At 41.7% G+C, this 13,783-nt stretch overlaps 1 protein-coding gene across 2 annotated transcripts in view; it reads left to right on the plus strand.

Annotated features, from left to right (window-relative positions):
* The first annotated feature begins 295 nt into the window (after positions 1 to 295).
* scarb1 (scavenger receptor class B, member 1) overlaps positions 296 to 13,783 on the plus strand; it is a 56,758-nt gene continuing 43,270 nt past the window's right edge. For both annotated transcript variants that reach the window (XM_069166515.1, XM_069166533.1), the window contains exons 1-8: positions 296 to 642; positions 2,121 to 2,281; positions 3,444 to 3,585; positions 3,704 to 3,907; positions 4,575 to 4,670; positions 4,745 to 4,860; positions 4,990 to 5,156; positions 5,865 to 5,983. In XM_069166515.1, coding sequence (XP_069022616.1) covers positions 523 to 642; positions 2,121 to 2,281; positions 3,444 to 3,585; positions 3,704 to 3,907; positions 4,575 to 4,670; positions 4,745 to 4,860; positions 4,990 to 5,156; positions 5,865 to 5,983 — 1,125 coding nt within the window. In that variant the 5' untranslated portion in view covers positions 296 to 522. The remainder of the gene's footprint in view (positions 643 to 2,120; positions 2,282 to 3,443; positions 3,586 to 3,703; positions 3,908 to 4,574; positions 4,671 to 4,744; positions 4,861 to 4,989; positions 5,157 to 5,864; positions 5,984 to 13,783) is intronic.

A 13,783-nucleotide genomic window follows, 5' to 3' on the forward strand; every position in this document is an offset into this window, starting at 1 on the left:
TTTCATGAAGCAGCCTATCTCAAAAGTTTAGCCCATTAAGTAAATGTAGGCGATCTGGGCTTTGAGTTTCCCCCAATGTAACCTATATTTTATTGATATTTTCTGTACTTTTATTAAACTAGGGGTTCAAATTCTGGGTTTTTACTCTTAATTGTTGTTGTATTTTTATTTGTTCTTCAGTAAAAAAAAAACGTGTGTACTCTTCCCATAGCTGTTAAAGTTGGAAAATCTTGGCCGTCCGAGTCTGGGAAGCGCGGGAAAACTACATTTCCCAGAATCCCCGGCGCAACAGACATGTAACGAGCGGATTATAAATAAGGCGACGATAGCTCCCGGTTAACGTCGTCTGTCAGGGGCATCGATAAGCCGGCTGGAGCCGCAGACTGTCACTTTCACAGACGCGGTTTGTTTCGTGCCGGGACGCTGTTCCGTGTCTTTGACTGTTAACTAACTCCGTTGAGCCGCGCGGACAAACAACAGGGTACCAAAACAAAACAAAACAGCTCACTGACAGCTGTCAATATGGTAATTGATAAGTCCAAAGTGGCGGTCGGGTTCATCGTGGCCGGTGTCATGATGGTGGTCTTTGGGACGGTTCTGACTTTCGTGGGTCCATTAATCATCGACGACCAGATAGTGAAGGTAAGCGGCGTCCTGCCACGGGTATTTAGCACGTTTAAAACCACACCAGTGATTTAATGGAGCACAGTCTAGTTTACCCGGTTTAATCAGAGCTGACGGTCTCGAGGGACTTCAAACTTCCACGTGAGCTAAACAATAAATTATAGCAGGCGCGAGCGGGGGCACAAAGTGCTCCTACCTTATTTAAATGCAAGTGGAGGTATTCAGGTACATAAAAGAGCTGTTTTGGGACTCTGGTAAAATATTGCGTTTGACATATTACTGAAGTAAAAATATATTTATTTAAATGGTGGATTTATTTATTGAGCATAAGTGTTTTTTTGTGTGTTCATATTGCTTATTTTGTTTGAATGGTTCTTTGATGCTGAACTTTTATTGTATTTGAATAAATAAAAATTACTGAATTTTTTTTAAGGGTTTTCCCTCTAGAAGCTTGAGTTGCAGCCAGATTGGGGTTTGTGGTCTCTCAAGCTGTATTTCCACATGATTTAGAAATCAGTGTTATTATAATATTTACACCAAAAAAAAAACCATCATAAATTGTAGTTCTTTACAGTAGACACGAACATTACCAAGAAAAAAGAAAAAAAAAGATGAACTATATAATGACTTTGTCCCGAAGTCAATCGCACTGATTTTAATTACTCACAATCATGGACTTTTATATATTGTGCTGTTTTATGTTTTTATTTGTTTACCTGCCCAGGGACAACAGATGCCTATTGGCTCGGATGCAATTACTTTTAATTGTGTTTTCCCTAAAAGAATAACCAATAATAATAATAATAAAAAACTTAAAAATCCTTAATTCAGAACAGTATTGATTTCTATTTCAGATAAACTTAATGTCTCTGGAAACAAATGTAACCTGTCATTAGATCAATAATATTCCTGAGTTCAGGGTAGAAATAATGAGGAACACGGACATCAGTCATTTTCAGACACCTCGCCCTCTGCTGCTGATGTGGATTCACTGCCAGACTGAAGAAGTGTAAAAAAAAAAAAATGCACCAAACTTTAACATGGTTAAGCTTGCAGGTAGACAATTTTTGTTTACAGCAGCAAACATTTACGTTTAAACACTAATTACAAATTAGTGCTTAAACAGTGACTTCTCATCACAAAGACGATTATCAAAAAATTGCAGATTCATTTTCTTTGGAGGATTTTTCTTTTATATAGTTTTCAACAGTACTTATAAAGTGTTTCTATTCAAAAAGTTTATCTTGTACAGCAAGTTGTAACTGAAGCAGCCAAATAATTGAGTAAAAAGTGCAATATCTTACAATAAAATGTGGCGTACAAAGTGACATGAAAAGAAATGTTCTTTTAGTATATCTTTTTAACATTTATGCCGATTAAACTGAACAATTTTTTTCTAATTCTGAAGGTTTTATGTTAAAGGAGAACATCCGTCAAGAAAATAATCTGCATCTAAACTGACAATTAAACCGTCCGTCCGTCCTCCCCCGTGTCAGAACACGATGATCGACCCGAAGAACGAGCTCTCCTACACCATGTGGAAGGACGTCCCGGTGCCCTTCTTCATGTCCGTCTACTTCTTCAACGTCCTCAACCCCATGGAGATCCTGAAAGGAGAGAAGCCCATGGTGGAGCAGAAGGGACCGTATGTGTACAGGTAAAAGATTCGCATGCGTTTCCTCGTCTTCGTCCTGCAAAAACGTTGCAGGATTTATCGTCAGGTCTGAAACTTTAAACGCTCTGCCTCAAGTTCAAACCCTGCACATTCTTGTGATAAGCTGCAAAGTAAAGATGTTTTGTGTGTGTGTGTGTGTGTGTGTGTGTGTGTGTGTGTGTGTGTGTGTGTGTGTGTGTGTGTGTGTGTGTGTGTGTGTGTGTTTTTGGCTTTTGGTTGAGAACACTATGCTCAGTGCGTACAATATGTAGCTCAGTCGACACGCACACATTTACACTTTTCTTCACTGACATAACGGGAAGCTGTACAAGCTGTGGGTTTCCTTTTTTTTTTTTTTCTTTTTTCTTTTTCCGCTTGGTAAACATCACAACATGCGGTGACCTACATTTTAGGAAGAGCAATGTGGATGAAGAAAAACAAACAAAGAAAGATAATTTTATATAATCCAATTACTCGTCTGTTTTATTCGGGTATTCTCACCTCACTTTATTGAGAAGGAAGAAAGAAAAAAAAAGATGACATGATGTCTGGAAATAAAAAATCTGATGGTGTTTATGGTGTGCAATCTTGTGGAAGTAATTGCACATAAATCCTAAAAGGACTAAGGGAAAAAAACGACTTTCAGATGGAACTTGTGTGATTTGACATGTGGCCATTCAGTCATGGGCGCATTAAGGAGAACTAGATTACACAATAGGCATCTTATTCCTTTTAGTTGCGTGACTGAGTCTCCCGACTCCTGACCTCCTGTCGGTTCCCTGCACCCACGAATGGGATGAAATACAATAATGCTGCAGCTCTTCTAGACTTTCTAACTGTTACTGGACAGAACGGATCAAATGTTCGTAGCCTCCGGTTCTAAAAGGTGAAGCCAATGCAGAAATGCCTTAAAGTGCAATACCATTGAAGGCCACTACCATAGACTACCATTCAAAAAGCATTCCAGCATTGATTAGATGTTAGGACTCACACGCAGCGATGCTTGGGGATTGATTGACAGGCCTGGGGTGCAGTCAGGTTTCCAGTATAGTTCCCCCCTAGGTCCTCCCCAACTTTTTCTTCCTTTTTCGAGAGAGATCTGATTGAGAACGATTGGCGACTTCACGTGCGTGTTTATTTAATTTTTTTTTTCTTTCTTTTTCAGGAAGCAAATTCAGAAGGACAACATCACGTTTCACCCCAACTACACGGTGTCCTACAAAGAGTACAGGAGGTACTTCTTCGAGCCGTCCATGTCCGTCGGGAACGAGTCCGACGTCGTCACCATCCCCAACATGTTGGTGCTGGTGAGACCGTCCGCTCCTTTCGTTCCTCCGCGGCGCGCCGATTTCTTTCGGTCGACTCCGTTCTTTAAGTCGTCGGCTTTATTTATTTATTCATTTATTTTTTTAAATTTTTTTTCAGGGTGCCGCAGTGATGATGGAGGACATGCCCTTCGCCGTGCGTCTGATGATCAGCACCACATTCAAGACCTTCAAAGAGGGGCCCTTCCTGACCAAGACGGTCGGGGAGCTGATGTGGGGCTACGACAGTGGGCTGGTCGACTTCCTCAATAAATACCTGCCCGGCATGCTGCCCTCGTCGGGGAAGTTCGGCCTCTTCGCAGAGGTGAGCGGTTTCATTGCGCTCCTGCGTAGTTACGGCGCGAACGGCAGGAAATGCGCACCGGAAACCCTGCAGCGCCTTCTGCTGACACGGCGTGGATTTCTGATTTTGGGGTTTTTATTTGTATTTTTATGTTCTGTCATTCAAATGGAAACTATTTCTGGTAATTTGCTCACCTGAAGACTTGGAAAGATACAAAATAAATCTCTGCCGGACAACTGAAGAGGGATCAAATTCAACTTTCCTGATCGAGTAAATGTAACTTATAGTTCCGCAAAGGCTGCACTGAACTTTGCAATAAGTAAATATAACGCATATATTTACTTGACAGTGTCTTTGGTGGTTTTCTAATAGTTTGGTTTTGGTACCAGTATTTTCCATTTAAAGTCCGTGGAGACGTGCTGCAAGCCAAAGTTCAATTGAAGACGTGCAACGAAGAGTCTCGTCATAATACACCTGCAAAACGATAATAATGAGATGTTAATAAAAATATGGCCCTAATAAAATCACATTGTGCTGCACTGTTAGACACGGAATCAAACAAAATCAAAAGTTTGCACAGTAAATCTGAGCATTCGCTGCTTTTTGTCCGTTTTTTTGTATTACATTTGCAAGAGTCCTTAAACTTTAATAAGCTCATGTGAGTTCGTGTGTATCATCTTTTATCTAGTTCAACAACTCCAACACTGGCCTGTTCACCATCTTCACCGGAAAAGACAGCATCAGGAACGTCCACAAAGTCGACTCCTGGAACGGCCTGACGGAGGTGAGACGCCGTTTCTATGGCGACGTGTTTGTTTCGTTCGTCGTCTGACCTCTCGTCTGTTTCTCCGTCCGCAGCTGAACTACTGGAGGACCCCTCAGAGCAACATGATCAACGGAACAGCTGGCCAGATGTGGCCTCCCTTTCTGACCAAAGAGAGCACGTTGCCGTTCTACAGCCCCGACGCCTGCAGGTAAAAACAAAAACACTTCCTTGTTCTTTTTTAGTTTATTTTTTTAGTTGTTTTTTTTATCCACTTCTTTTCTCCGTCATCGCTTCCTCTGCACACCTTACGGAGCTGTTTTCCCACGTCCTCTCTCAGATCGATTGAGCTCGTGTACCAGCGTCCAGGCGAGCTGCAGGGGATCCCTCTCTATCGGTTTGTTGCACCCAAGACGCTGTTCGCCAACGGGACGGACTACGCTCCCAACGAAGGTTTCTGCCCCTGCAGACAGTCGGGCCTGTTGAACGTCAGCAGCTGCCGCCACAGTGAGTACACCAGGACGCAACCGTATCACAAAGGGCTCGCGTGTTTGTTTTTTCTTCTTCTTTGAGATTCCTAATGGCTGTTGAAGATGGAATAAATATTTGTCTGAAGTCAGTGGTTTGGGAATCCTTTGAAACAAAAACAAAGTTTCAAGTGTTCAAAAAGTTTACCCTCCTGCTATTTCTGATGCAGATTATTGACTATTATTACGTGTTAAAAGGTCGTATTTATGTTGCTTTACACCAGTTTTGGGGAAATACTCGGGTCAATCGAAAAGTTCAGAGTGTGTTACTGTTTAGCGGCTACGATTGCATTGTCACGTTGGAGAACCCTGTTGCCATGGCGCCAACGATCAGGTGGTTTTGTGTTCTCTGGGTTTCAAAAGACGCAGTAACGGACAGGTAACTGAAACAAACTGACAAAGAAGGAAGAAGAAGAGCACACAGACTAAATACAGCAGGGAGGGAAGGACAACGAGGGACAGGTGAAACTAATCAGGGGGCGGGGCCAACAATCATACAAAACCCTGACTGACCTAAAGACTACAAAGCAGAAAAGAAGTCCAAACCAGAATAGAACCTCAGAAGGTCCTGGTGGAACTCGGTGTTGACAGTCTGACCCAGGGGGGGGGCGAATTGACTGTGACACAGCCGTGAGTTGATTATTTCTTGAAGGTTTTCTGAAGCTGATTCTTTTGTTTATTTTCGCAGACTCTCCGGTCTTCATCTCTCACCCTCACTTCTACAACGCCGATCCCGTGCTGCTGGACTTCGTGCAGGGTCTTCATCCCAGCGAGGAGAAGCACGGCCTCTTCATCGACATCCATCCAGTAGGTTCTCACACACACACACACACACACACACACACACACACACACACACACACACACACACACACTAAAGCCACAGCCTCGACCGCAGAAGCTGAATTCACAGTGAAACAGAAGTTGTAGCTTCTTCATCTTCTGTAACGTGACATACTGTACAACACGGAGCTGCAAGAGGACCATCACTTTTCAAAATGATTGTCAAACACATAATAATAGAAGAGACCAATTTTTTTTTTTTGTACTTTAATAAATGTATTTACGTAAACTTCTACTCAACTAAAGAAATTTCCTCTCAAAACTGTCAGACGACACAAAACTACCAAACGGATGAAATTTGTAGGCGAGTTTTGAGCCATTTAAGGACATAAAACGTTTGCCGATACAGTTTAAATTAGAATCGCCCCGGTTTGATCATTAGCAGACTGATTGCATATCACCGACTTATTATTGTGCCAAAGAGAGTTCTTTTTTTTTTAATCTTTTTTTTTTTATGGTGGACAGGAGGTCGCATTGACATGCCAGGCCGTCCCACATTCGGTAGGAAGCGGGTGAAGGGTTGGCTCTTGCGGTTTACATCCCACTGTTAGACTTGCGTTAATAAATGTTTACACTGCTTAAATATTCAGTTCAAAAGAAGTTGGTTTCTTTTTGGCTTCTCGCTGCTTTGTACGGTTTACGTGTGGCGCCATTTAGATGCATAGAAATACATTTTAAAAATGAGAAAATCGAGGCACTTCAAAGAGCTTTACAGAAATTGAGTAAAAGTAAGATCAAATCTTAAAATGACTTTTAAAGACAAAAAAAAAAGGCCTCCATGAAACACAAACAAAAGTGTTATCATATTGCATTTGTCCAGTTGTCTTTCAGTGGCTCGGCGTTAGCAAAGTAGGGAAACTGATGGGGATAAGGTTTGAAGTTAATGTTTTGTTTTTTTTTACTCCCTTTTTATTGCTGCACGATAACACTGTAACCTTTGTGTATTGTTACATCGCGCTCTTAATAAACTGCCAACGACTGATAAGGCTGATTTATAAAAAATAAAAAACCCTCTCTCGGTTCAGCTGAAGCTCCCTTGCGCAACTCTCGTGTCCACCTCAGCCGACGCCTCTTTGGCCGCAACCCATGTCGCGATAAGGTAATTGGAAATTGGGCTATTTCCACTTAATTGCGGCCGTTTATGACTTTTAGGGCCTTCTTAAATAACTTTTTTATGGCTCCAATAAAATAATCGGGTTTGATAGTGGAAAGGTTTTGTGCCGTGTCGATTAAAGCTGGTCAGATGGGCTCAGATTCAGTCGAATCAAGCAGCGATGGCGGGTTAATGATTGAGGGGAATCGCTTGGCTTGGCGTTTTTTTTATTTTTTATTATTATAGAGGAAGGACTCTGTGACATCGCAGCACCACAGCCGAGATGTGTGTAGCTTCCCAAACGAAGACATTTTTAGAGCAAGTAGCTCACAAACTATTTATTACATACATTTTTACATTGTGTGCAATAATGATGTGAAAACTAGTGGAAGTCTCTAGAAGTGGAAGACTCCGGTATCTACTAGACCAGTGGTCTCCAACCTGTAGCTCGCTGTAGAAAGGTTAAAAATTGGCATCAAAAATAGTACCGTTCAGGAACCGGCAATACTATCAAAAAGAAAAAGTTGGATGTCATTATAGCAGCACACAATCTGAATATTACAGGTTTGCGAACGGCCGTTATGAAGCCTCGAGTTCGTATTTTTGTCCGTCGTCGTCTTGCTTGTTCGGAGCGGTTTGAAGCAGGAAGTGACCATATTTGGGGCGAGATGGGGGAGGAGCCAGCGGTGGATCTGACTCCGACTGATTGGAAACCCGGCGATGCTATGTCACGGCCACCGATAGCTGTAACCTGACTGCAACACAGGCCTGTCAATCAAACTGATACGCCCCCCCCCCCCCAAAAAAAAAAAACAACCAACACATTGTTTTGAAGCTTATTTTCTAATTAATGACGGATTATTTTCAGATGGACCTCCAGAAAACTAATAAGAAGGAGCGACTTTAGCTAACAACACCGGGATAACTGGTGGAGACATTTTTATTGACTTTATATTCGATGAGAGAAGTTGAATGGGAGTCTCTGGAGGCTTTTTGGAGCCGACCTCTAATGGCACTCGGCGGTATTGCGGCTTAAGGCGCTTCTGCATCTGCCAAATTTTTTTTTTCTTTTAAGCTACAAACACTTTTATATACAGTATATGATTCAAACAAGAGCTTTTATAAACTGGACACACTGAAATCAGCTTTCTGTGTTTACCTACTATCTCTTTTAAACCAGCAAACTACAAGTAATTTCCGGTCTTTTGCTGTTGCAGCATTTCTTTTGTCTTTGTGTTGGTTTCTGCTGAAATCTGTTTGGCTTGTGGCTCCGCGGCGACCCGCGGCTTTTCCCCGTTGAGCGCAGTGTTGGTGTTCGACATTTATAAATGTTCAGTTTGGCTGACATCAAACCCGGTCCCTTGACAGTAACTCTCCCTGCTTTCTTCACAGCCTTAGGACAAAAGCCAGTTTTTAGAGAAGCGTTTTTACTTCTGAAAACTGGAGTGAATTAAAATGTTGGACATTGTGTCCCCATGTGGGAGGAGGGGGGAGAACAAATATGCGCGAGCCGCCTGTAAAGCAGATCCCTGTGGTCCGCCTATAGATTGATCGCTCTCTGCTAATCCACCAGAGTCCCTCTACAACAGCAGGGGTTCTGACCTCTCGGAAAACAAAGCGGCTGCGGGGCTACGATGTCCGAGTTAGTAGGTGTTGTCGCTAAACACCCCCCAAATAACATAAAACAAAACAAAACCAGCCAGTCGAGGCTGTGGTAGACCAGCAAATTACAGTTTTTGTACTTTTTTTTGTTTTTGTTTTTTTGTGTGCTTGCCTGAGAAACAATTGTAACAAAACACAGGCAAATGGACCATCAAAAGAAAATCTGTAAAAATGTTGGAAAAGCTTCAGGCGCATCTGCTTGTGTTTTTAGTATTTCTTTTTCCACAAGTCCCTCTTCCAGTTTTTGTGGTATCGTTGCAAAGAAAGAAGCCTGAAAAGCAACTTTTTTTTTTTTTTTTTACTATTTAAACACGTGCGTGCACGCATACATACAGTGGGGCAAAAAAGTATTTAGTCAGCCACCAATTGTGCAAGTTCTCCCACTTAAAAAGATGAGAGACGCCTGTAATTTTCATCATAGGTACACTTCAACTATGAGAGACAAAATGAGAAAAAAAATTCCTGAAAATCACATTGTCTGATTTTTAAAGAATATATTTGCAAATTATGGTGGAAAATAAGTATTTGGTCAATAACAAAAGTTCATCTCAATACTTTGTTACATACCCTTTGTTGGCAATGACAGAGGTCAAACGTTTTCTGTAAGTCTTCACAAGCTTTTCACACCCTGTTGCTGGTATTTTGGCCCATTCCTCCATGCAGATCTCCTCTAGAGCAGTGATGTTTTGGGGCTGTCGCTGGGCAACACGGACTTTCAACTCCCTCCACAGATTTTCTATGGGGTTGAGATCTGGAGACTGGCTAGGCCACTCCAGGACCTTGAAATGCTTCTTACGAAGCCACTCCTTCGTTGCCCGGGCGGTGTGTTTGGGATCATTGTCATGCTGAAAGACCCAGCCACGTTTCATCTTCAATGCCCTTGCTGATGGAAGGAGGTTTTCACTCAAAATCTCACGATACATGGCCCCATTCATTCTTTCCTTTACACGGATCAGTCGTCCTGGTCCCCTTGCAGAAAAACAGCCCCAAAGCATGATGTTTCCACCCCCATGCTTCACAGTAGGTATGGTGTTCTTTGGATGCAACTTGGCATTCTTTCTCCTCCAAACACGACGAGTTGAGTTTTTACCAAAAAGTTCTATTTTGGTTTCATCTGACCATATGACATTCTCCCAATCCTCTTCTGGATCATCCAAATGCTCTTGAGCAAACTTCAGACGGGCCTGGACATGTACTAGCTGAAGCAGGGGGACACGTCTGGCACTGCAGGATTTGAGTCCCTGGCGGCGTAGTGTGTTACTGATGGTAGCCTTTGTTACTTTGGTCCCAGCTCTCTGCAGGTCATTCACCAGATCCCCCCGTGTGGTTCTGGGATTTTTGTTCACCGTTCTTGTGATCATTTTGGCCCCACGGGGTGAGATCTTGTGTGGAGCCCCAGATCGAGGGAGATTATCAGTGGTCTTGTACGTCTTCCATTTTCTAATAATTGCTCCCACAGTTGATTTCTTCACACCAAGCTGCTTACCTATTGCAGATTCAGTCTTCCCAGCCTGGTGCAGGTCTACAATTTTGTTTCTGGTGTCCTTTGACAGCTCTTTGGTCTTAGCCATAGTGGAGTTTGGAGTGTGACTGTTTGAGGTTGTGGACAAGTGTCTTTTATACTGATGACAAGTTCAAACAGGTGCCATTAATACAGGTAACGAGTGGAGGACAGAGGAGCCTCTTAAAGAAGAAGTTACAGGTCTGTGAGAGCCAGAAATCTTGCTTGTTTGTAGGTGACCAAATACTTATTTTACCGAGGAATTTACCAATTAATTCATTAAAAATCCTACAATGTGATTTCCTGGATTCTTTCCCCCCATTCTGTCTCTCATAGTTGAAGTGTACCTATCATGAAAATTACAGACGTCTCTCATCTTTTTAAGTGGGAGAACTTGCACAATTGGTGGCTGACTAAATACTTTTTTGCCCCACTGTACATGCACATGCATGCATTTGTAAAACAGCCCAATAGGAACGCCCTCTCTTTTCCCATAAATGACCCTGTGATTGGCATAAAGTCTGCAACCAGAATATTGAGCCAAGAAGTGCCGAAGTTCAATGTTCTGTCAGTGTTTGTGTGTTGAATCAATTAATGCTTTGGAATATAAAATGGAGCACGTCTACCATTTTTAAAACTACGCAGGCCGCTCACGTCCGTCATATAGCGGCGCTCTTCCTGCTCCTCCATCTGTTTGGGCGTCCGCCACCAGATGCATTCTTGTTGTTTGTTGATCCTCCGTTGGGTCCTCGCTTCCTATTAACTCTTTACCAGAGCCACGTGTTTTATTGGGGGTTTTATTTAGCTCGGCGTGAACTTAAAACGCCCTCGAGACAAAAGTGAATGAAATCCAATGTACAGTATGTTTGCATTAATTTTTTTTTTTTTTTTCTTTTTTTAAATATCTATTTCAGTTTTATAACAAACGTGATGGTTTTAATAAACTCCCTGAATTTCATAGTGAAGCAACATCAGAACAGTTGGGTTCCCTGAGACACATTTTCGTTTGTGTCGGATTTTAAAAAGATGCCAACATTTACCCCCCACACCCCCACACCCCCAGTTTATTCTTTGCTGATGTCTCGGATCAAATGCCTCGCTGAACCTGACATAATTTATATATAAACGGGAGTGAGATGGCAGCGATGTCTGTTTCAGGGGAATGGCTCTGGAAAAAACATCTGGCTCCATAGACTCCCATTAGTTGTATCTGGTCATTTTTAGTATTTAGAAAGAAAGCAAATTCGCCATTCACTAGTAAAATGACTGTTTGGATTTTAAATGTATCCGCTGAGGTTCGCGAACCTCGCACGTAACCACGGCGGCCGTTAGCAGTAATGCTAACCAGTGCTACGCAAAGTTAGCACTTATATTTCTAGTCCCCAACCGTCTGTAGTTTAGAAACCCCTTCTCCATAGAGTTCACGGGGGGAAAAAAAGTAAAATATTAAATTAACGTTTACAATGTATATTTTGGTAACATGTATATCCAGAGGTGGAAGAAGTATTTTGGTACTTTACTTTCAAGTAATAGTACTAGTACCACACTATAAAAAAAAAAAAATAGTCCTGCATTCAAAAACAGAACATTGTAAAAAAAATACTCTACTTAAAGTTATATTAATAGTGTGATATTAATACTTTAATACGTCTTCCAAAGTCATCTATAGTCCAGCTTAAATTTAATATAGAGTTAATTGCTTTGTACTTTTTATTTTACTTTGATTATCAGGACAGCTGTGTTTAGGAAAATTAACTTCACATCCTACATCAATGTGACATCTTGTTATTAGAATGGAGTTGTGGCTTATTGAAAATGACCTTCCTTGTTACTAATGTTATTAAAACCCTCCGTGTTTCTCCTTCTAAAGTCATCCTCTATGACACAGCAGTAGGAAGTGGTGTGTGTGTGTGTGTGTGTGTGTGTGTGTGTGTGTGTCTGTCTGTCGTTTCATTTCCTGCAAGTTCAAATAGTTCATTTCCCTTTTTTTCCTTCCCCGAAGCTACTAAAAGCAAAAACGGGAAAGGTCCGACCACATTTTACTTTACCAACACGTGCAACGGGGGCCGTAAGAGAATAGTTTGTGCTCTGAATGTGGGGTGCCTGAAGGCTGAAGGCAAATAGTTCACATTGAGACCTCTCCGGCAAAATTACAGAAACGCCAAGTTATTAGTGACTTCAGTCCGCTGGATCAGACCTGTGGGTCTGGACAGTTTGTTCTGCCAGAAAAACACTCGGGATCAGAACAATAATCTGTTTCAGATGCTATCTTTTTTTGTTGTTGTTTTTTTTGTTTAAAGTGTCAGTCGTCGTTTTGGTTGATGTGGTTGTTTGTTCCTCGTTTTAGATTCTTCTGGTTAACCTGCAGTCCGACTCGGACTCCGTTTGGGAAAGCAAATAATGCCATATGCAAATTAGGCCATCGATACTTGGAGAAAAGTTGGCATTTTTATTAGGTACACAATAATAATAATACTAATAAACTTTATTTGTATGGCCCTTTTCTGAACTTGCTTCACAATAAAATAAGCCATGAAAACAAAACGATAAGTGAATTCTAACGAGCCTAAAAAAAAATACAACACCCAATAACACAATGATCGTATAAAACAATCAGCATGGGTTCTCCGATAAAAGTGTGTTTTATGAAGAGATTTTCAAAACAACAACAACAAAAAAAAGTGTATTTCCTCAGGCAGCTCGTTCCATAACTTGGGGGGTGCTCGGACTGAAAATGCTTCGTCACCCTTTACCTTTAAGACGTGTCTCCGGAGCAGATAAAAAATGTTTTTGTCTGAGGATCTCGGACTAACGGGCAGGCTTGTATGGAATAATCAGGTCAGCTAAATAGGAGGGAAGAGAGGCTGTGAAGTGTCTTTTTAAAAGTCAACAGTATAAAATCAATTCTAAAACGTACTGGGAGCCGGTTCAAGGAGGCTAAAACGAGGCGCGACATGGTTCCTTTTCCTGGTATTTAGTTAAACGTCTGGCAGTCGAGTTCTGTGCAGTTTAAAGTCGACTGATAGATTTTTTTTTTTTTTTTGATTGCAGCCAAAACCATTGTAGTCTAGTCCAACATTAAATACAGCAGTAAATAGGTTATACTGCTAGAAATGGTTTGAATGATGTCGATTGTGTTGGAGGATGTCGTTTGATATATTATAGAAGCACCTCTCTCAAACTCTCCGAAATCAGAACATTTCATCCCTCGTGAAGGGAGAAATTATCGCAGGACTTTTGCATTGGATCGTTTTACTCATGTGGGCTCGATAACAGAATCTCAGCAAATTAGTTCCAGCTTTGTTCAATTGAATTATAATGCTCTAAAATGCAGAGATAAAGTCGCACACACACACACACACACACACACACACACACACACACACACACACACACACACACACACACACACACACACACACACACACACACACACACACACACTCTCGTGGTCGACTGTATTTTGCTATGACATAACCTCCTCCCCTGCACAGAGGCCGGACCTCAA

Source organism: Embiotoca jacksoni, unplaced genomic scaffold (assembly GCF_022577435.1).
Source record: "Embiotoca jacksoni isolate LCO1_2020_lvr unplaced genomic scaffold, fEmbJac1.0.p SCAF_10, whole genome shotgun sequence".
Classification (NCBI taxonomy): Eukaryota; Metazoa; Chordata; class Actinopteri; family Embiotocidae; genus Embiotoca; species Embiotoca jacksoni.